This window comes from Anticarsia gemmatalis, chromosome 20 (assembly GCF_050436995.1).
Source record: "Anticarsia gemmatalis isolate Benzon Research Colony breed Stoneville strain chromosome 20, ilAntGemm2 primary, whole genome shotgun sequence".
Taxonomy (NCBI): domain Eukaryota; kingdom Metazoa; phylum Arthropoda; class Insecta; order Lepidoptera; family Erebidae; genus Anticarsia; species Anticarsia gemmatalis.
This window is the reverse complement of record NC_134764.1, coordinates 5,130,678-5,155,627: the sequence shown is the minus strand read 5'-3', so window position 1 is coordinate 5,155,627 and position 24,950 is coordinate 5,130,678. Positions and strand designations below refer to the sequence as shown.

At 38.0% G+C, this 24,950-nt stretch overlaps 1 protein-coding gene across 5 annotated transcripts; it reads right to left on the bottom strand.

The window, feature by feature from the left end:
* Positions 1-1,400: 1,400 nt before the first annotated feature.
* On the bottom strand, positions 1,401-24,747 carry LOC142981402 (eukaryotic translation initiation factor 4E transporter-like). 5 transcript variants are annotated; one of them, XM_076127301.1, is made up of 24 exons: positions 24,294-24,747; positions 15,372-15,549; positions 15,144-15,222; positions 14,774-15,026; positions 13,343-13,514; positions 12,797-12,889; positions 12,585-12,653; positions 12,303-12,402; positions 11,511-11,606; positions 10,021-10,134; positions 9,547-9,658; positions 9,060-9,239; positions 8,475-8,605; positions 8,070-8,165; positions 7,621-7,758; positions 7,181-7,298; positions 6,687-6,808; positions 6,133-6,229; positions 4,976-5,145; positions 4,521-4,625; positions 4,282-4,365; positions 4,034-4,096; positions 3,795-3,888; positions 1,401-3,713 (listed from the first exon to the last, which is right to left on the bottom strand). In XM_076127301.1, the coding sequence occupies exons 1-24, from the start codon at positions 24,370-24,372 to the stop codon at positions 3,538-3,540; spliced, it is 2,919 nt and encodes a 972-aa protein (XP_075983416.1). In that variant the 5' UTR covers positions 24,373-24,747; the 3' UTR covers positions 1,401-3,537. The 5 variants fall into 5 exon arrangements, with proteins under 5 accessions (XP_075983416.1, XP_075983412.1, XP_075983415.1 ...); XM_076127297.1 differs by lacking the exon at positions 24,294-24,747 and adding an exon at positions 18,690-19,342; XM_076127300.1 differs by lacking the exon at positions 24,294-24,747 and adding an exon at positions 18,690-19,342 and having other exon boundaries at positions 4,976-5,109.
* Positions 24,748-24,950: the final 203 nt, after the last annotated feature.

Here is a 24,950-nt window from a genome sequence, read left to right as displayed (position 1 = left end):
AAGCCCTCGCTTTCCAACGCACGTCAGGCATTCGCGCTCAGTCGCTGCGAGAGTAAACGCTACGCGGAAAATTGTTGTTACTGTGACTTAGTTGTCAACATCGAGATGTTTGAAACGTGTTTTGAAACGCTAGTTGTCTAGTTAGTGCAGTATTTACTTAATCACAATGTATAAATATACAATGGTTTACAGTATTTAACTTTAAGGAAAACGAATATACAAACGTTTTTTGTATCCTGTTTCTATTTTAGCGTTTGGACGTTCTCGCACAGTCGTGCTGCTTACACATCGTTTATGATTGTGTTATCAAGTGTCAAAGATTATTTTACAATGTAACTTTGTAGGTATCCTATCAGAGTTTATAAAACAATTTGTAAGTGAAACGTAATAGTTTTGAGCCGTCGAAAATACACCATAATGTAGTGATAACTGCGTTTGCTAATCACAAGATAAGCTTGTATAAACAATTAATAATCGCTTGTTAAAAATCAAAGCCTTCATCACGTTGCTGTTTTTCACCATGTTCTAATAATGACTGCAAATATATTACAGCAAATAAAATATATTAAAACAAAATGTTTATTTTAATTCAAACATGCGCATCACGAATTCCCCTATGATTCTTCTCACAACATTAGCCGGTTTTACCACCTCTAAGGAAGAAGTACTCATTGGTTAGCTTTATCATGTGGAAAATATACCTACATTTTTACACATCAATTGCTGTATATCGGATAGTTTATCCAACACTGGGTACATAAGCAGTGAAACAAGCCACGGTGGTGAGTCATTTATCACGAATAACTATATCAATCAACTATGGTAAGCACACAATATTTCAAAAATAGGTAGATTATAATATATTATGCAAGTTACTTTCCTGCTACATAAAATGCCTGCCACTAAATATAACTCATATACACTTAGATTGAGGTGTTAACAGTGTTGATTAACACATTTAGAAATACCATGGATAAATAAGAAGCCCCGCAAATAAGACTATTGAAATTAATCGTTCCTAAAAAAAAAACAAAAATAGCTGTAAAAGTCACCACACAAAACTTCTTTTAATTATGTAGAGTTCTTCCTGTACTTGAATGATAAACATTATAAAGAATACAAGGTAGTGGATCATTTGGAAGACTGGATGAAATAAGAACGTTCCACATTTAGGTACCTACAGTGTTAAATCGATATCTGCAGCCTAGCAAGACTATCAACAAGAATAATACGACAGACGTGAACAACGTTATTGCATAGTTGCTTATTATAACAAGTATGTTTTGATGCGGTTGCCATAACAGCTTAGGAAAGTGCATCTGCGTCAGTTATAATTTGTATGAACACGTGAATGAGTGATGTCATGATAGCTAAACTATGGGAGCAATAAAACGACGAAGGAACTTTCAATTTTTTTTCTTTAATCAATAATTTAAAGCTTACAGACATTCTCGTGTTGTTACAAGTAAGCGTCGGCGGCGCTGTTCGCGCGGCTCACAATCCCGTTAAACTGAAATTTCGCCACTAAACCACAACTCTGTACCTTCGGCATTTCGAGCAGTGCATCTCATGCACCGCTCGAGACCCGACTTCTCACAAATAAAAATCAATTCATGATTAGAGTATTATACCTTCAAATCCGTCTCAAAATGTCATCAAAATGCTTGAAACCTGCGCTATCCGACCAGTGTGATCCGTTCAGTTGGACGAACTACCTTTAACTATAATATTTAAAAGATAACAGACAGAATATACATAAATAAAAGTTCTAATGTATTCTTTTAATAATATCTGTAAACTCGTTTTATTTTTTTGTCCTTTCTGAACAAACATGGCTGGTCTACCTAAATTGGGTTATTTATCGAATTAAAAGGCATAGGCGTTATGTATGAAGTATAATTGCTTGAGTTTCGAACAAATATATTGACACACGCTTTCTGGACGGTAATACTCTACATTTGTTGTAAGGGCGTACACAGGGAACCACTCTGGCAGATCGGATGTTACGTTATTTCATTAAATCTGTATACGCTCCTACTGCACTCTATCCGAAATTATAATTGACATGCAACTAGCTCAGGTCTCAATGATGAAATAAACAATCGCTAAAATCGCGCGCGAATCGTAAAATTCATAAAAAAATATATTCGGGGAATTTACAACACAAATGTTCACGAGTTTTTTTTACACTTGTGCCAAATTCCAAAATCGTATTACAAAATGAAATCTCGATTCGGAACTAAAACGGTCGCCTGGTCTATTCCCCTATCTCTGTGAGTAGACAATGGGAAATATGACAATTACTTCTATTTATTTTATCAACGAAAATCCTTCTCCTCACGTAAACGACGTAGTAACAAAAATGCTTACAAACACAACCGTAGACATTGATATTCACACATTCACACACACAAGCACTCGAACATGTTCTCTCAACCAGTCACACTCGCTCACACAATCTCAACAGACCAAACGTGGCGCCGAAATCAAGAAAGCCCGATCAAATTACGAGACATTTCAATTAGCCGAGTTATTCTTGAGTTGAGCGCACAAGTCCATGTTTGTCATGGTACCAGGAGATAGCTCCAATGTTTTGCAGTCAACGGTACGTCACAAGGGAGCTGACAGGGGGACAAAATAATGACTATTCTTAATTCAAAACAGTCTACAAAAATTAATACATCAAAATAGTTTACCCTCTATCAGCTACGACCTCTCATTTGTCAATAATTCCTGTCCATTTTAGTTCACAATATTGTTTGTACATTAACATCATTTGGACACAGAAATATTTCCTATCTTTTTGAGATTGCTTTTCAGTTACAAGTCGCGGACGTCTCGATAAATTTAGTAAACTACAGACAGAATCAGTTGTTACGATATACATTAACTATTTCTTATATACTTTATACAACATCCGTACTTGTCAGTTACCAATTTATTTCGATGTATTTAAGATTATATCTGTTTGTAAATCTTACGTCTCTATGTTATGTATACATCGAATTAAAAGTTACGTGTAAGCATCTGTCTTTTTAATGTTCGAAATAAATAAAAATATTGACAATTTGACGAGACCGAAAATAAATATATTTAGATCTAAAAGTCGAATAAAATAGGACTAATTTTGCACAAAGGAATCGTACTTACACGATAGATTTGTCGTCACATTATCGCCCTACTCTCAAACATTACAGAGTCACTCGCGACTCGTTAAGTTTCAGTTTCTATATAGAGGTTAGATTAATACTATGTTATCCTAGTTGGAGTCGACAATTTCATATTATTGCTATTACAGGAAACGTGGGTTCGATTTAAACAAACGAGCGGTTCGTAACAAAATTCATATATCTGTAAACTTCCGACGCTCGGCTCGACGAGCGCCGGGCGTCGCCGCTCGACCGCTCGGGGCGTCGACCGACAAGATCCGAGAACAATAAAATATAGGACGCTAACACCGCCAAGCGACTACCGACGAACTATCGCTGCGCACGGGGAATTTGGAGTCACCGCTCGCACCCACCGGCCGCCAGCGGCTCAGTTGTGCACGGGCGCCGAGGGCTGGTGGTGGCGCTCCAGGTCCTCCAGCGACAGCGCGTTGGGCACGTGCACGGACGGCAGCTTGCCGGCCGACGCGCGCGCCAGCAGCTCGGGCGAGAACCACCGCGCCAGCTGGTTGTCGCCGCCGCCGCTGCCGCCGCCCGCGCCCATGTCTGCAACAGGGTTGAGTCAGTACCTCGCCACACCCTCCCACACCCTCCCACACCCGCGCCACTACTGCGCCCGAACCTTACCGTTGAGACTCCGCTGGTGCGACTGGATGAGCAGCTTGTGCAGGGAGGTGGTGCCGCCGGCCATGCCGCGCGCCATGTTGTTCATGTTGTTGTACTGCAAATATAAATCGGTGTAAGATTACGCGTCAACTGAGCACCTTTAACCCTAACGTTTCAATATTTAATCTACTTTCGAAACTCTTACAGAAATGTTATGAAAACGTATGTACCTATGTACCGTATGAAAACGTATGTCTTACCGAATTAGGTACTTGCTGTCTTTGTTGAGGATGTGGGAAGGGACGAACTCCGCCGAGCATTTGCTATAAAACAAACATTTAACACGTTAAGCAATTTACAAATCACTATCACTACAGAATTATTAAACAAAGTCAGTTGTGTCTGTCAGCAGTGTCAGTGTCTCTTGAAGAAGGTTTTTATGTAAAATATTTTGAGATAATTGGGTAAGATGATAAGTAATATTATATAATATCCCATGTCATATTACCTGTTGTTGGTTAAGATAATGTTGCTGATAATCTGAGGGATTGTTTGCGTAGCCGATGATGGGCGCTGTGCCGCTCTGGTTACCCTGGTAACATACACAATACAAACATGTAACAAACATGGTTTTGTATTTCTTTTTGCAGGCACAATAAATATAATAATTTCTACATCATACTAAACGAGAAAAATACTTTAAATACCTATGACAAGTACAATAAAAACAGATGTTGGTGTACATACTTTTACTATGGGCCTGCCCTGCGGTACCTTGGGCGGCTGCGCCCACTGCTGCTGCTTTGGACTAGGCGTATCAGACTCTTTCTCTGCTGTCATCTTACGTAATACCTACAAAATGAAATAAGTGTGAAAAGAAGCAAATCAAGATAATTATCATCGTTCATTCCTTTACGCAAGAAATTTCTAAATACTGGTGACGAGCGAGTCCTTATAAATTGTATCACACTATGTGGCAACAGTAATGCAAGCATGAAAAAAACACATTAATTGTATATATTGGTAAAATAATCGATAAGAATGTTAATGTTATACCATTAAAATTTTCTTAATTAGAAGAATAATTGCAGCTTAGGGTGATTTCCGCTGCTGCTCTCCCGGACAGCTGAAAAACCTGTCTTAGTAGATCCCGATTCAAACAGATTAAGTTATAGAATTGGCAATGATGTGAGTGTTCTCACCGAAGTGGGCGTGAAGGATATGGGCGTGGACTGCTTGGGCTGCTGCATCTCCTGGCGGCGGCGGTAGTTCTCGCGCTGCTCCTCCAGCTTCTTCTTGATGAGCGCGTTCTGCATGATGGACTGCGTGTGCGCGGCTAGTTCGCGCGGGGACGGGATGCGGGCGGGCACGCCTGCAACGTCAAGCCAATCAATGAACATTGACGACGCGGTACCCTCCATACCGGTCATTCCCACTACTCACTACTCACTATTCAAGCGAATGACAGATTGATGATAAGCGTATTACTCTAAAATAATTAGCGTATTTTTCTAATATGATAAATCTATACATTTAATTAAAATAAGACTGGTTTCACTACCAATTTGGTTACCTTATATATTGGACAGTGGATCCGTTATCGATATATTTTTTAACCCATTACTGTCCCACTGCTGGGCAAAGGTCTCCTCCCAAATGTGTAATTGATTAGGCCTTAATAATTTACCGATAATTTCAGAGTAAAAATTACTATATTGCTTATATTTTTCGTGCTTTATAATCTAGCGAAATATAAATCCCAGTGAAGTATGAGTGCAATGGACCTTTATTAGATACGTACCTGGATGATGCACGGCTAGCGTGTTAGGACTGGTGGCCATTATAGGCGACACACAGAATGCTGCGTCCGTATCGACAAATGTTTTATGAGTATGAGGTACAATGTGGGTAGTGCGAGAAAAACGTGGTGGAATAAAAACGACTAAAAGTAAATTCTAAGGCCACGTTTGTCTTTAGACGGGGCTGTTGTGGTTAAATGTGTTCAATAAATTATGTAATGCATTAGTAAAAATACTAAACGATCTGCAAACCTAGGTTATGTAAGCGAAACTTTTACATTTCGTTTTTTAATTTTATTTTAGAAATAGTTATAAGTTTTCGACGTAGAAAGGAGATCTAAGATTTAATTTATTTAAAACACCATTAGTAATGACACTATTGCGTTTAACGCCGGCTCCACACGTTGGCCCGAATATTAGCCCCAACGCTATTCGTCCAACCAACGTGTGGATCTAGAAAATGGCATTGGCCCCAACGTTGGGGCGAGCGTTGGGACCAACATGTGGAGCTGGCCTAAAGAGAATGGTATAGTAGTAGCCGTGTAGATGGTATTCGTTACCTTGATGCGGCAGAGGCGACAGTCTAAGCGGCTGGTGATGTGGTGGTACGACTAGATGTGCCGCGCCTACTCCGCCTGGCAGCGGGGACTCGCCCATCTGAAACGAAATATTTACACATCATTTGAGATTATAACCTTGCGCTACTGACGATCATAGATGAGAATATGGAGAAGTTGGTTGTAAAGATTAATAGTCTAGGAGCTCAAAACACAGTTTCCATTATTTTTAGTTGTCTTTTAACTTAAAGAAATAATTTTCATGTGTATGTGATAATGAAGTCTACACACAAAAAACGTCGACTGTGGACGACTTGATGTTCTATTTCCAACATCAAGTCGCCGATATGAATATTATATGCTGTTGGCATCAGTCATCACATTAGCCAGTGGGTAATAAACTTTACATAATGTACGTAAAATTGTCGACACCTCATACTTAAGCCTCAAATTATTTTAATATACGATAGAACATTGGCTCTTAACAGAAAATACACGACCAATTTAGTAATAAGACCAAATTTCAGAAGCAAATGAAATAAAAATTAGTGAGTTACCTGTCTCTGGTGTTGATGTAGCCGCAGTATGGTGAGCAGAACTTCGCGATGACGGCTCTGCAGGCCAGGGTTGCTTAGCTGCTGCATCAGGTGCTGCACCGTTATCTCACCCGTTTTAAGACCTGCACACAATATACATTGCAATTCATATCTTAAAAAATTGATACATTATTACACTATTTACTTCGACAATGAAAAGGACCATAGGGAGTTTTAAAATAGTAGGTAATGGTGCAGTCACTTGATATTATAAAGATAATAATATAAGCAACACTTTAAAATTTCAAGTAAAGAAAGTAGTGAAAGTATATTAAGTACACCAACGTTAGAGGTTTTGACACGCACCGTACAGAAACACAAGATTAATAATTAATGGATGGGTGAGACAAGTGCATGACCGTATCAAGTGGCGTACTGAAGGGGAGGCCTGTACTCAACAGTGGGTAGAAACGGGCTGATTAGGTCGATAGATAGTAAATAGATGCAGCACGTACCACGCACGATGGCCTGCGCTTCAGGACGCTGTAGCAGGTCGCGGTCGGGAGGCGCCATGCCCCCCACTTCACCGCCGCCCACCTGCGCCTGCGCCTGCTGTTGTTGCTGTTGGTGTTGCTGCAATCAAACACATACACTTTATACCCTCTAAACCGGATAAACTGAACCTCATTAAGGCTTAGCCAGCAGTGAGACGAATAAATGGTCAGTCATCACGCGCAAAATCGTCATTGGAATTGTCATCGTTGGCCGATTGCTAAGAAGCGTTAGGCACGATAGCGAGGATCATAGATAAGTTACTGTTGACCAAGTGCTGCGTAATCTGTTTGCTTTCCACTACAGCCATTTCAAGTTGTTTATCGGCACATTTCAAGCCACGACCCATCTTCAAGTCAAACTAAATGCTGTTATCAAATAAAATGGGAACGAAAGTGCCTACCTGCACTTGCAAGAGCTTGTAAAGGAGCTCCTGCGGTATGTGCGGCTGTTGTTGCTGTTGTTGTTGCTGCTGCTGTTGCTGTTGTTGTTGCTGTTGTTGCTGAGCCTTCTGTTGCTGCTCCATGCTTTTGTTCAACATCTACAAACAAAAAATAAATGAGTACTCTTTTAGCACTTGAAGAATAATAAATTCGTTAGAAAAATGCTTTCATAAATAATTCCATTTCAAAAGAAGTTGAATAAAGAGCTTTTAAAAAATAGTTTGACATTGAACTGGTACTAGAGCAACTGTTTAATTACTCAAAACTAAAATCTTATTTCATGTTGTTGGGTGAAAGTTTGCTTCCAAACTGATACTATCAATATAGACAATAACAATAAAGACAAAAATATAAAAATTGTACAATACTAAAGATTAAAGGAGCCAGAGTTATAAGTGTGAGTGTATACCTGCAGCAAGCTCATAGGCTGCGGTTGCGGCTGAGGATGTCGCGGCGGAGGCTCGGCCGCCGCCGCCACTGCGTGCCCGCCAGACACTTGCGCCAACTGATCATACACAAACAATAAATAACATTAGGAGAGATATCTATTAAAAACTACAAGTTTTGTTTGATACGGTATAAAAGTTAAACTCAAAGTTAGTTTTGAAGAAGTGATAAATTGGAATGGCTGAGTAATAAAATTCTTATCTCATGATGACGAAATCTTGCAAGACGTTTTTTAACCAATTGGTCAGCGTGATGGACTCAAAGTCATATCCTAACCCCTTAACCCGAAAGCTATTGCCCTGGAGTAGGACTATTTACCAATAAAATCGTCATTAGTGTGTAGTATGTAGTGTGTGTGTATGCTTACAAGACGTTTGAAGGCGGTGAGATCATGATCAGGTACGTTGTGGTGTGGCGCGTGCGAGTGCTGCGGGCGCAGGCGAGCCTCCAGCTCCTCCAGGCTGTGCACCTTGCCGCCGCCCACGTGGTTCACTTCTGCTGCAAATTACATACACCGGTTATTATACAATAACAAATAACAAATCTGTGTTGTTGAGTGTATAGATAGTTTTTAAATATAATATTAAACTATTTTCAGGAGCGAAATATTGATGGCAAAATTGCGTTTGCAGTCCCATATAATAAATGCGGTAAAAAAAAAAGTCACGTAGCTTATAAAACTTGGGCGCATTTCAGCGTAAAAGTAGTTTTGGATCAACTAGAGTTTTCGAAGGCTTTTAATTTTTTAATACAAAGACGTGCATATTAGCAGATACCCTACAAACGTCTCTTATAGGGATTTTCCACCGCGCCCAGTTTCCACCGCGAGCGGAACGGGCCTAGATTCCACCGCGAGCGGAAGGGGCCCATTTATGACTTCGTTAAACTCGCAAGCGCGATCTGCAAACTTAGGTCTATATACACTAGGACATAATGTTATTATTATATGTACCGGGTCTGTTGTCATGCGTGTTGGCGTTGGCCCGCAGCAGCAGGTCGAACAGCGACGTGGGGTGCGGCGCGAAGGGCGCGCGCGCCGCGGGAGAGATGGGCGCGAACACGTGCGCCTCGCCGCCCGCACCGCCCGCCCCGCCCGCGCCAGGACTGGCCTCCGACCGACTGTTGTCCAACTCTGCACAGGAAAATAACACATATTTATTAAAGGAACGAGAACAACATATTTCGATTTTGTACAGTTTTCTAAGAGAGTGAACTTGTCACTTGATGCAGGTATTTGTGACCTACTTATTAGGCTACAGCCGAGCCACTACAGTATCACCTAACATATTAATGTATTAGATTCAATTTAAAACTCTTTGTAAAATAAAATGTAACTAACGTGGCCGTACAGGACTCAGAATGTGTTATCCTCTCTTCTAGGAGATCAATAAGATAAACAGTAGTGTAATACAAATCAAAGTAAATAATAATGTTCTCACCGTCCACCATGTTGTGCAACAGTCGCTCGTAGTGCTTGGCGTCGTTGGTGGGACTCTCGCGACGGAACCAGCGGCTGAACCTGCTCCCGCCCTCCGACTCGCCCCCGCCGTTCTGTCACAATATATCACATTTAGTACAAGTCGTGTTATAATAACTTATCCGGCAACATTACGCTTTATCAACAAGTAGTCAAGCGGTCAAACCTAGGGCAACATACAAATGACATTTTCAAGTTATGTGTTTATACAGCTGAATGTTATATTATTCCTTTCATAAGAACTCGCGTAAACATCAATGTGTGTGTAATTTACCTACTCGATAGTGCTTATACATCAAATTAGATTACGAGCTAAAAGCAATAAACATCTTGCTTCAACTGTGAAGGAAACCCTCGGATATATATACACCATTCTTGTGACTAGAAGTGGGACAATAAAGGCTGTAATGTGTTTTTACTATGAAGGTGTACGTACAGTGAGCACGTCGGGTATAGAGTCGAACTTGAGGAACTCGTCCAGGTTGAACTCCGGCTGCTCATTGTTCTGCGTCGCCTCCTCGCTCTTCGACTCCACTCCCGAATCCTTATCCTTAGACAAACAAGAACAACGTTAATACAAGGTTAAATTTGACTGCCTCCGTAGCGCTGTGGTTTCGAGGTCGTGGGTTCGATTCCCACACGGAACAATTTTTTGTGCGATCCACTAGTATTTCGCGTCTGGTTGTACTTAGTGTACGTTGTTTGTATGTTTGTAAAAGTCCCCGCGACACAAGAGCAATTTTTAGTATGGGAGTTGATTTACAAAAAATAAAAAAAGAATTTTGAAATTCGTCCATAGGTGGCAGAGCAATTAATGAACATACAAATCCTCACAGAAACAAAAAACTTCTCCTTTTTGAGGTCGGTCAAAATAATAAGCGGCGACGGTATTACAAGTTTTGCAACTGCATACAATAATAAGTGGTTTTCAATACATGGACATAATTGAACTCGCGTCGTATTAATACAATGAAACCGGTTTTAACCCCTCTTCCTTTACAATACAAAATAGCAATGATTATATCTTCATCCATTCAGACTTTGTTAATGCACGAATTGAGATGAAAGAAATTTAACTGCATGCAATTCTACAAAAAAACGGAATTGTTAAAAGAAGGACAATACAGACAGCAGACCACGTTGTAGTCTCAAAGGCAATGGGGGGCAAAATGATAAACAAATCAGTTTAAAAGCAAGTTTTAAATATGCGATGCGTATAGTTTGTCACAATATCGTTGCTTAATAAAAGCTATAGTATTGAGCTCAAAAATATATTAAGACATTATTATTTTGTCCACTGATTTCCTTAGATAGGACTGACTGACTGGCATCTGCAGTCCGCTAACACTAAGAAAAGATTGTTATTTACCCTTAATTTCTTGTCCCCAACCTAATTCATGACCCCACTACTACATCTAGAATTTAATATAAGTGGCCTACAAACGTCTGAACTGCGTCAAATGTATTTTTTATCAGACGTTTCGCATGTCTTATGGAACTGGCAAATTGCTGTCAAATTCCTATGATACTTTTGAGTATGACACAGGTTACACGTTTGTAGTGATCCCAGTATGGTGGTCTTATTCAGACACTCTACGACTTCAGCCAACTATTGAAGTTTCTATTCCAACATATCTATACTAAGCTATACTAATATTATAAAGCTGAAGAATTTGTTTGTTTGAACGCGCTAATCTTAGGAACTACGGGTCCGATTTGAAAAATTATTTCAGTGTTAGATAGTCCATTTATCAAGGAAGGCTATAGGCTATATATCATCACGCTACGACCAATAGGAGCAGAGTCCCAGTGAAAAATGTTACAAAAACTGGGGAAATTCGTTAATTACCCATTCGTTCTTATGTGACGCAAGCGAAGTTGCGCGGGTCAGCTAGTCATGAATGAGTGACATTATGGTATACTCACATTGCTGTTGTTCGAGTCGTTGTTCTGTGCGATGGGCGAGGATGTCTCGCGCCACCGCTCGCTGGCCGGCGACCGCGACCCGCCGTTGTTCCACTTCTATACAACAAATAGATACCATGTTATTCCATAAACTATACATCGTACCTACTATAAAATTATAAATGTGAAAATTTGTAAGGATATATATTATGTACGTTTGTAATTTTTTTACGCAAAAACTACTGAACAAATTTTGATGCATTTTTTTACATGTTCAACTCGTATTGGGTTGTACATGTATCAAATTGCATTACATTACATTGAATTTTTAGCCGGGAAAATCTTCAAGTGGACATAGTCGTGGGCAGATAGGTATTTACATATTGTTTAGTATATTTATGTTTAGGTAAATAAGGAGGTATTTTGATCATACAAAACGGTCATCATTAATAAATAATCTTTACCAAGCCCCCTATTAACTGATACACGTCTTATCTTTTGTAAGCTAAGCTTAAGCTTGTAGCACAAACACAATCCAGTTAGGGAGATAGTATTATCACAATATCTCAACTGGATAATACAGATTTTTATTAGTTTTAGTAAATAAATATTGTAGATATAATTAATTCTCACACACAGTTCATTTGCACTTTATAAGTGTCAGATAAATAACCAATGTGCCTTGTGTCTGCTAAATAAAGTGACAGCAATTTGAAAAAAACTGTCTATTTTCATCCGATAATGATATAAAAATTAAGTGATGGAACTGGCTCTTATACTTGTATTGTTGAATTTATAAATAGTGTGTCGTACCTCAGTCTCTTTATTGTTCGCATTGCCATTCTTCTTGGTGGGCTCGTCGAAACCGCGCAGCTCGATAGTCTCCAACTGAGATGTCGGCCCTCCACTAAACCTGAATTACAAATAATAACATGCATAAGTTATTGATCTAAAGATGTAAGGAAGGATATAAGGAATGAAAACATGAAATACAAAGCTAATTATTAAGTAATATTATTAATGTTTAAATGCAGTGAAATTCAGGGAATTATATTGGCTTAGACGACACGGGGTAAATAAAGTTTAAGATCTTACCATTCGGGTTCATCTTCTTTCTCAAGGCGTCGTTGAGAGAAGCGACCACCAGATCTACGGTTGTCCTCTCTGCAAACAAATTTATAATTTTAATTACACTTCGTTAAAAGTACCATAAAATATACCGTCGGAACACTATATCTGGCTAACAAGAATAACGAAAATCTATTATTTTAGTACTGCAACTGTGATAATATGAATGGATGTTGTACCTGTCTCGCATCTTCTCGTTGATGAATCGATCGTCCCGTTCCCTCTTGATGTCAGAGGAGTAGGAGTCTCGGCTGAACGAGCGCCGGTCGAACCTGACACAATACAACAACAAAATAATATATAAATGATCATTCCTAATCTTCAATGAAGACTTTTACCAAAAACCAGTAAACATTTTTTAAGTTTTCTCGACATAAAGCATTGTTCAATCTGCGCACATGTAGGAATTATTTATCAGCGTTTACAAAGATTTTTTAATTCAACATATTTTCGTTGGCATCAAATGTCTAATAAAACGTTTCAGTCTGTAATAATTACAATTTCAACATTATGAACGAAAAAAATTACACAGCCTGATTTAAGACGAACGTTTTACGAGTACAAGTATAATGATTTTATCCAGTCAACTACCCAATGGCCTCTAGCCATGCAGATATTTTTCTATACTAAATAAAAAAAACAAAAGAAGTAATATAAGAAAGGGATGATTTCGAACCCTAGCATTAAAAGTACCTAATATTAGTACAATAGTAGTAGTATTTTACCTATCGTTGTTGTTAGTCCTCCGCTCGGTATGCTCTCGCTCGCGGTCGTTGTGGTCTCGCTCGCGCTCCCGCGGCGGGCGGTAGGGCTCCGAGCCGCGGTACTCGCCCTCCTCCCACGTGTTGTTCGGCGTGTCGCGGACCATGATGCGACCCGAACCGATGCGGCGACCGGCTTCAACAAAATAGTTGTAACTTTAGTAAAAGTTTATTACTTACATTTTTATACATTTCAAGTTAGATTATAAAGTGTAGATCTAAGAAAGACATAGTAAACTAGTCCAGTATGCGTATCACGTGTCTCAGTTGATAACTAGTGTACGTCAAATTGATAGTCACTATTCAGTACACTGCTGCTTAGACGCACCGTGATAATTACTATAATCTAAGAAAACAACGAACTGCATAATTGCTTTCAAATAAAACATAATAGCTTCCTGGGTCCATGTTTGTCTTGGATCACACAAGTTCCAGAAAAATCCAATGTTACATAAGCAGCACGGTGAGCTTTTTGTGTAAGGTTTTAGAACACAGGAAGCATATCTAATATTAATACAAACAGTCACTTATGTGTTAGAGCTAAGTTAATCATTAATTTGCAAATATCTGACTACCCTACGTTTTAAATAGTGTAAGTTGTGAAATGTTAATAAACTAAACACTTACCCTTTTATTCATAAACACACTATAAACCTATTTTAGTTAAAAAACGACTGTAATTTGTTTTCTCTTTTTCATCTCGCTAAGGAGTGAAAGAAACAAAACACTTTATAAGCCTTTCATAACTTCATATATTTTTATGAATAAGAGGGTTGAAATGTAGGCAAAGTTATACAATGGCCGCCAATCTTCAAGCGAACCATCACCTTTAATCTGCCAGTTTATTCTAGGCCTATCAGTTATATACTTGAAGTATTACAGGGTAACACTTAATTAATGAACTGATACATTATTAAATACCCAATTAATTTGTCATAGGATACTTTGTGAGTGGCCATAAAGAAAGTAATTTGCATTTACAAAGGTACTATATTTCTGATAATTTATAAGTGAAAGATAACTTTTTATATATTTTCCACAAGCCCCAGCGATTTTTTATTGTTATTTAATATTTTCCGCTAACCCGTGGACAACGTTGTGGGTTACATTATCGTTTATATCGTACTTTATAAATACTAGATGTAAGACCAACTAATGTAACTGTTTGTTGTTCCATTAAATAAATAAATAAATAAATAACTTTGATTAATTTAACACTTAGGTATGTAACTAATCTCTTCACTTCATTTGTAAATTAGATAATACAATAGGCATCTTACTTGCAGTTTTTTTTACACACAAGAACAATATATATAATTCACAGGTGACTCTCAAAAAGTCTACCAGTAATATAATATTTTACAATAATGTTACAAGTAATGTTCGCGATGTTACCTTGGTCGGTCTTGGGCGCATGCTGCTGGTGCGGCTGGTGCGGCGCGTGCGGGGCGGCGGGCGCGGCGGCGGGAGGCGGGGCGTCGGGCGCGTCGCGGCGCGCGTGCGGCGGCGGCGCGCCGCAGCCCGACGTGAAGGAGCGGCGCTGCGGCGACAGCACGATGCCGCCGCCGCTCGGCTCGCTCTCCTTGCGCACGCGCTCGCGCGGGTCCGCCGAGCGCCGCTCGCGGTCACGGTCGCGCCCGTACACGCCCTGCGTATACAAACACATCAATAAGTTTCATTCAAATCTATTTTTCGCAAAAAATATTCGTGTTTACAAGCGGCGATTGTCTAAATAAAACGAGAAAAGCTGGAAGTTAACGCTCACCTTATGATTCTCGGTGGGTGCATCTCCTCTCGCACCCCGGTCTTCTTCGTTGGGAGAATCAGAGCGTCTCTTCAACACGCTGCAACAAAATAATCATAGTTTAGAAAAGAACAAGACTTTTCACAATTACAGAATGGTTGAAAGATAGTTCATAAGTTTATGTAATAAATATTTGCTCTCTAAAGTTTATAACTACCCTCACTTATAAACAATCAGTATGGTACTTACAGCGCAAGAGCCTCGCAACCCGCGAATGCGTTCTCGAGGTTCCGTTTGACGAGCGGCGAGTTGCGCAGACGCATGAGTTCGTCGCGGGTGTACATGAGCGGCTTGCGGGCCGGCCCCATCGCCAACACGGCCGGGTCGCCCCCTCCTCCCCCGCCGCTCGACACGCCGTTATCGTCGCCTGAAGACAAAACATAGGTGTCTATGAGAAATTAATTTATAAAGTCATTTAACAGTTACAAATTTTGAAGAAGGGTAGGTTGAGATGTAGGTAGGTACTACATGTACAGCATGCAGCAGGCAGGTAAATGCCAATAAACTAAAATCTGGGTGTATTACCCAGATTTTAGTTTATTGGCATTTACCTAACACCTACGGCCCTACAAGACATGTCCCAATAACATACTCAAATATTCTGCGGCATCGTTCCCGAATCGAATTCAATCCCCTTGAACCTAAGTCACATACACTTTACACTAACATTGTTATGCTAATGCAATACTTGGCAATAGTACCAAACTGATAAGATTCGTTAAAAATCTATCCGATTATTCCAGGCGTAAGGTCAACGACTAACAAGCTGGTGTCGATAACAGCAACTAATTTAAATAATCAGACATTTTTTTACCAATGCAAATCGGAAACCGTCGTCATCGGAATACAATTGTAACAGAAACAGAACCGATGACCTCTTATGAATGTTGATGTATGCTTTCAGTCTGAAAGTCTGATTTTATTCTGTTTTGGAACTCCTTGCCACCTGAACCTGCTTAGTCAAGTTTTGATATGTAATACTTAGTCAATAGTCTGAAGTACAAAGCTAAAACCTAGAGACAACAAAATAGTGTTTTTTGAAGAGTCTGTACAAACATAATTTTTAAACTCTCGCGTTGCATGTTTAATATGCAACCTCCGCCGAAACGTTAGGCATTTTAAGGTAAAATGCGTGTTCGCGTCACTTCCCGTGTCCTATTATATATTAGTCTGTACAAAGTCTAGAAAAAAGATAGTCGATTTGAATCTGTCACTGACAATGCGAAACTAATATTTAATATCTCATGGACTTTTAATTTAATGAATGGCTAATAAAATCTTGAAAAAAATATTAAGCCACCTGAATATACAACAAGAATTATTGCCCTTTTATTAAATAAAAATATAATAATTAGCTTTGCGGCCCGTTACAGTAACTAACGAGCCACGTTATATATAAATAATACAACTTCACGCTGATTCTTTAATTACGTGAAAATACGACGGTATTGGCCAAAAAATTGTTTGCATGACATGTTATTTAATATCAAAGATATTTTTATGCTTTTTTTCAATATCAAAAATAAGAGGGCGCCTAATTATCTCGAGTGAAGTTACTTGCGGTCGGCGGGAAATATGGAGTTGTAGGTTATGTTTTAGATTGATTTATTTTTAAAGAAAAATCCAAAAAACACGTGAGAAATAAGACATCATACCATATGAAATATTTTCTACCGCTTTATACTTCTAGCCAGGAGTAATTTGTAACAAAATCTTATAAAATTTCATAAAAGGACGACATGAGCAAAGCTAGCCGGCTTGTCGTTTCTGTTTAACTATTTTGTGACGGTTTAGAGATACTCATTGCAAAAGCCATCACGCTAATGCTTGATGAGGGTTGACTGGGGTATTTCAGAAGGTTTAAACGCCCAAAGCCCTAAGGACAAAGTAAGAACATAACAGACTTTGCCTGTAGACCTGAGATACATTTAGCGGTAGTTTATCTTTTCAATAGCGTTTAAGCTCATATAAACATGACAGTTTAAATAGATAAACTACCGCTACATGTGGCTCAGAAACCGGGCATAAGTATGGCAATATCGGCTTGCACCTCTGCATTCCTCTTGAAAATCGCGACGATATCAAACGTTGATACTCGAGTTAACTGATAGTGATAACGAACGAGAGCGCACAGTCACCCAAATAGACGACATTCTATTTTTAGCCGAGTACCCGCACATTTGACTACACGTAAATATGTGTTTCATGTGCAATCATCTAACTAATGCAGGGAACGAGACACAAATACACGTATTTGTAGACATTTCAAGGTTACTATGACACTCTTTAAGACGTATTGACGCGTACTTTGTAAAAAAAAAAACATTTTATTTCGTTTTGCAAAATTACATGTTACTATTTGGATATGAAGACATTTAGTAGGTAATATAGACGAAAACGAAATACCTACTACGAAAATTACAAATTCCACAACTTGAAATGCCAATCGTAGTAGTATAGAATTTAACATATTTATCTAAAATATATTAAACCAATGAACACCGAAACATGCAAAAGCTTATCAAAATAAGAGCACCACATTCCGTGATACAATCCATTACAATTTACTAAAACCCGGCTAATTATGATATTCACATAAACAACATTTATGTCCGCGTAATGTTCAGCTGTGAATAAAAGTTAATGGTTGATGTAATTTAATCGGATTAACGCGCCGAAAACCAGTAGCCGGGTAAGCGATTACAACCGGCTTTTGGCAACGGCGTGACTTGCACTGTTTGTATACTAGAGATTATCTAATAATGCCAAAATATTAGTGCGGATATCTGCTGCATGATTCATACGGAAAATCATTCTTAATGGTTGGTTAATCATTCTAAGAATATAATATACAAAAGTGGACATGAGTATTTCTGTATTTCTATAGCGAAACCCGCAACTAGTTTACGATTGGTAAAAGCATTGTGTCCGTAATTTCTGATTTAGTTAAGTCCCCCAAGGCACGTGGCAACATACAGGATTAGTAAGGTTATACTTATTTTTAAAAGTGCTGAAAGAGATAAGTGTATAGGCAAATTAAGTATTGTTCAGCTACAACTCGCCTTTGTTGTTGTTTACAACGGAACTGACTGACAACAGACACACAATTAACCCATAATTTCTGTCAGTTTAACACATTAATCATAGTTTGACACGATGTTATTTACGACATGTTCCTTGTCAATCTTCCGTGCATAAAATCATCTACATTGTATTGAAATTATCGCAATATGTTCATACAGAGATAATTATAACGGTATCCAACTATTAGTCAAATAGACATAATGCAACCGGTTATTGGTTCGATTGCCGCCACTTTCATACGAGGGCGGAGGTTCGCATCCGACCACGCCGCGCTAATCCTAAATACGACGCATATGCAATTTGAACACTTATCGTGAATCACAAATATAATTCTATTCCATATCACGAAATCATGCGTTATCCTCTGATAACTAAAATTATGTAAAAAATATATTAATTTATGACATTGAAAACGTGACTTACGCCAAGAGACACGTTTGACCCTCTTCGTAGGTGGGCCAGCGTGGACCTTCGGTGGCAGTTGGGTTGGTATCTTCCTCATGGCGCTCTGATACCGGAGTAGAAACGCATGTACCGCGCACTTGGCTGGGGAGCTAACCTTATCGGGCGAAATATTTGCGACTGCGGCCGCAGATACAGAGTTCTTACGCGCCCGTCTTTTCGCAGCGCGACTACCAGCCCTACGTCTTCTACGACGAGTTTTCTTTACAACTTCGCCAACCGGCGGCACGATCTCCTTACTAACCATATCAACTACACTAGTGACGCGTCAACAAAATGGCGTCCAAATTAACTTAACCTAACTATTACGTAATCCTAACGATAAAATATATTATAATAACGATTGTAAATATATAAAAAAATAAAAACACAAAAGTCTTAACTCTAAGCACACGTAAAACTAGGGAATCGTCAGAGAGACGGTTGCGGGTATGCCAAACCTGCTGCGATATACCGACATGTATTTCCTACGAATGTAGAAGGACTATAACGCAATTGACTTATCAAAAAGAACAAAGGCCAACAAAGGAACACTGGGATTAACAGATCAGCGCGGACGACACGAAACGCACGGACTCGTCTCAAAGACTGGTCCGAATCGATGACCGTTAAGCGACTGCAGTTACAACTACCCTCAATTCATTTATATTCATAGATGCATTGTTCCAATGATCGCAAACCATTTTTAGAGTAATGCAAAACTACCCACCCTTTAATCACTAAAACCTATTCTAGAACTTTGCTTCGAACGGAAACGTTTTAACAAATGAAATGTCAACACATTGTATCATTTACGAATACGAAGTTGTTACGACGACACATTTACAAACATACAAGACACTTAATCGATTCATATTTTCACGTATTCTAGAGATTTAAGAGTCATGCTCTCTTTGATAGAACTCATTTCTTTCATGTTCCATAATTGGTGAATTTAGTGTTATGGTTTCCCCATTTGCGTTTCATATATTTTGGCGTATATCGAAATAAAAATAAAGTTTGTACAACGAACGTGTCATCAATATCAATAAGTATTGTATGGCTCGAGTCGAGCGTTGATAGTGCAAGCGTCAGAGTATCCTGCAGAGAGACTGCAATGCGGTTACCACGTTCAGATGACACGGAAACAATTTATTATCACACATACCTAGATTTAGTATTGTCCTAGGAACGATGACTACTACAGTAATAAACATCTTGACTGTACTTTAAGACAGAAATTATAGAAAATATTTTTTTCTGCACCCTAGATATAAAGTGTGTCACAGTAAGTGTACCCTGCGACATAGCTCTTGAAAACCTGAATAAGACAACGTGTAGAAAAGCATCATATTTTAGCAATATTTTGATCAATACAGATTCTCTTGATTGCGTGCATCGATGACAACAGTAAACTACATGCAACGCTTACAAGTTGTCCGTTATGCTTGATCGATTGATACCTTAATAGATAGTATGCTTACGAAGACCTGTAGCAATATTGACGTATGTAAACGTTTGTACGTTTGGCTGCTTATATGCTTGATGATGACTCTTAAATCGATTGCAAAACCAGCTAACTAATGTATGAATGCCATAAATCTTTTCATATTCCTCAATATGAAAAGATTTATAGATTTATATAGATTTATATATATATGTAGTCCAAAACCAATACGAAACATGAAATCGCAAAGTCATTTTAATAATGTACACTTGCGAACAACAATAATTGTAGAATCAATTCAACTTTACAATACAAATATTGTTCCCTTTTAGTTGCAATAACAAAATCTACAAGTTGTTCATTAAAACCAGCGTCAACACATCGTTACATACGAGCTTTTTTATTAACCGTCTTTGTATTCAGTACAGTAGCCTTAGGGGACGGCAGAGTTTTCAACGTCGACCTTGATGTTCCCTGCGGATTTTTACCCCCTGAATGCAAAATGTTTAGGGCTCAAAAGGGTCGTGTTACGCAATCATTTCATTACGGATCGACCATAAAAAGTATCCTTACCTCTCGTAACGATTTATCTTATACTGCGTGAAAAAATTATACAACTCTTTTTATTTCCCGAGGGAAAATGTAGTAAATAGTTACAAACCTGATCTGACTATCTTGTTTACATAAAAAAAATGTGGTTTAAAACTGGCCAGTTCTAAATACAGACACATGATTGACGATTAGCATTTTAAATGATTGCAAGATAGTGAACTTTTCCTTAATTTGTTTTTTCAAGTTTAATACACAATTGGTATTCGTGACACGCTACTCGCTGAATCACGCACCCAATTGTTATTTACATAACGGAGTTCGTATTTGCATTGATATTCGAAAACTTAGTGTATTCATAAAAACTATTTTGTAAATAAACTTTGAGTTATACGATTTTTACGCTCATTTACAAATTAATCGGTTTTTCCGTAAAAGTTCCTTCCTCTATTTTTGTAAAATCTGTTTACCGAGGAAAGTAAATAACATATTAACACCATGATAAAATCACATTTACAAACAAATTACAATAGCATTTAATAATATATCACTTCAACAGTTTCTGTTCGACCAAAATTGTCCGTAAACCTCTGTTTTTTATAGACAATAAAGAATGCAAGCATTCTAAGAGATATGTTTTGCAAACATTTGGCAATTGTAATATTTTGGCACGCGACGATGTGCAGACCAGACTGTAAACTATTATCGCCATGGATTACAGGCAACGTTTTGGTATGAAACTTATGAGACACGAGAGCATTGACTCCTTTACGCTATCACAATTTCCTAGCTCGAAAGGATCGAATAGACAAACGAACAACAGCCATCTTCAACTGGTACTGTCGGTGACGATGTTTTTCAAACCACTAGGACTTTGTGTCCAATAAATAGCAGCCATCCAATACACGCATCAACTTTTTTCTAGATAAAAAAAGGTTTGCAGCCCACGCACCGTTACTCCCGATCATGTTGAATATGTATTAACCTCGTGGTTCAACGTCAAAGAAAAGTCTAACGTAATCTTTAGTTAATATCACTAATATTGGCAGGTTGGCAGCCACTTACAAAAACAAGCGGCCGCTCGAAAGACTCACCAAATATCGATACATTAAAAAAAAACTCAATGCCAACAATAAAAAGAAGGGAGTTATTTTTTAAATGGCATGTCTGAAACTCGCGGCGCGCAATCGCTTTGTTTACGTGCGTTGCTGACCACATAGTTATAATGCATGATAAATACATTGTGTCAACGGTCTAATAATTCCTTCACCTTTGTGGCAGTATAAATAGTCTACAATTACAATCAGAGCTTTCTAACATCACACTTGTGTATTATGCGAGTGGGACTACGTATCGCACGTAATTTTACGGTTCATTGCATTATTTTGGCGACGATTTATAGGCTCACGGTCGTATCTATGACTAGTAACTGTGACTGTTAGAAACTAGGTTGATTCTCAATAACGGCAATAGGGAAGAATCAAATATATTTGACACTGAATGTATATAATCCTTTTGTTTTATGACAAATGATTACTTCTGATTAATGATATGAGATAGCAGGTGTTAATGCAATTTATCATACCCTATTAGAAAATACACAATGTTATTTCCTTCCTTTATATTTTTTAAACACCTACTTCATTTAATCTCTGTAACACCCCAAAGCAGACTGGCAGAAAATGCCAATGGCATTAAATCCGCCTTTATAAATAAAATTTCACTGTGGATAATAATCTGTCTTTTTTAACCTCATATGCATCAAATCCAATAAGCTAAATGCATTGTTGTCATATTATATGTTTCTACCTGCCAGTTATCTATAGTCAAACAGGTCAACATCTGATGCATAAGCCCGCAGGTTCCTTATGTTCTAAATTTAGAATTTTGTGTACCTATTCCACCTGCAAACCTTGCATGCAAGGCTCTCTAAGTTGTTAGACTACAGTAAAAGATTCCTAAATAATAGGTCTTCAGGGATTTAAAGAGGTCAAAGAATATACCAAACTTTCCTGCATAGAAATCCATTTATGTTTAAGTTTGTAACTGTATGATACTCCAAAACAATATTTGGAGCTCACATACATATTTCACAAGACTTTTTAGAAAGTCAAAAGTTATATCATAAATCATATTTAGTGAATCAATGTGCAAGTATTTTTATGATGAACGAGGTCACTGACCTGCATGTGAACAATCAACTTTTCTGTGATAATGAATTGGAATTTATGTCAACAATGAGGGTATTTTGGTAAATTTTAATACTACTTAAAAGTGAAATAATATCACATGTTTTTTAAATTTTTTATCACTGCTCTTCCACTATACTTCAATTCAGTTTAGCGATTCTTTAACGAGTCATTTATTTCAAAACTGAGCTGCAACAGATCTTTTACAAGAAAATAACGAAACAAATGTTGTTTTGTATCAATTAGCACTTGATTTATATTGGAATATGACATACCAGAAATACAACTGAGCAGTCTTTCAACCAAAACTAACGGCTTACTACACACAATAATTCTCATGTACTGATAGACGTCACTACCTCTGCGGCACAGTCAGTAGTGTAATCAACTGCTGATCATGATGCCCTGGGTTCGATTCCCAGGTAAGGGAAAGTACCCTTGGTCTTTTTTATCTATATTAGAATATTTCTGATAACATGCCTGGTAAACAGCCTATTGCTGTCCCCCTATTAAGTGGGACTATCATTGAAAATATGACTGATGGACACTGATGACTTAAATTGATATATTAGATTATATGTTAAGCTTTGACAGATTTCATCCAACATAAATTTTAAAAAAAATGCTGTGACAATTTAATTGATTTATACCAACCTAAATGTGACGAGTCAGTGTATTATTGATGATATTTTTTTTACAAATAATACTATTTACTAGTAATCAATTAAAAACCCATATTATAAAGAAGGTTCTTATTATTCACACATAACAAAACCAACTATGCAGTATATATTTTGCTATCTAAGTAAGTGCGTCCACTTTGAAAGCTAACCTATTCATAGCATAATAAAGATTGTTCAAGTGCCCAGTTCCATTGATTTGCATACACAGTTACACACCTAGTAGGCAGGTGCAAGGCACTGTGTCAACATTAATTACATACACAGGACTCATCACGCTAATTACCAATATCCAGGCTACTCTTATTGGTTTACAAAGTCAGATCTTGTACACTGATTAACTTGTTATAGCACTAAAGTTTCTACCAAATAGTATTGTTTATTTCTAAAGGTGTAATGTCATAATAGGATGGGCAATTAAAGTGGTTCAAACACAATAACAGTATTCAACAACATAGATACTGCTTTACTTGTGACCTACATAAAAACATACAAGTTTTGTTTATCACTTGCAATAGATGCATGCAGGTTATGACAGAAGAAGGTTGAGCACCTTCCTGGTGACTATTAGATCAACAAAACATAAACGAAACTACACAAAAACCAAAGAAATCAGGGTCAATGTTTTGCAAACTGCAGTAACATCATATTGACGCAAGCAAAACGAGTAATTGAAGGTATGGTGAAAAATGACAGGTAGTTAGTAAAATATTGGGCTTACCTTCGGGGTTCGAGCCATCATTCGGGTTTTCATCGGTCGGTTTCTCCCTCAAAGAAGACAATAGGTTCACAGCTGACATAGCTCGCAAATCCTCCACACAGTTACTCAGTCTTCTCGCAATATATTACCTTCGCTAAAATTCTATAACAACTTTACAATATATACAAAATTGTTCAGGAAATTAATCTATCACCTATGTATTGTTTATATCACAGACTTTTCGTTTTTCAACAATACGGATCAAAACGTCCACGCACGAAAATACTATCAATATTTATAAGACTCTAGGTATAATAGACTTATTTACACATTAAAAACTAACGTTTATCATCTAATTTTTAACAAATACGCTCTAGCGGTCACAAGATACTCATAACTAAAAGATTTTATCAGTTTTCGATGCAAAAATATATAAAACGTCCGCCATATGCCTTTTGAAACGTATATAACTCAACCGAATATGATATGCTATACTACTACGTGTTATTCAGTGAACGTTCACCTCTTAAATTTATCAGAGTAATATCCAGTTGCCATTGTTTAGTTTTTTTTTATATAAAACGGCGTTCTTTGTGGTAGCAAAATGCTCGCACAAAATAGTTTTACTATATTGCAAAATTCTATAGACCTCTTGATTTGTAAAAATCATTGGAATAT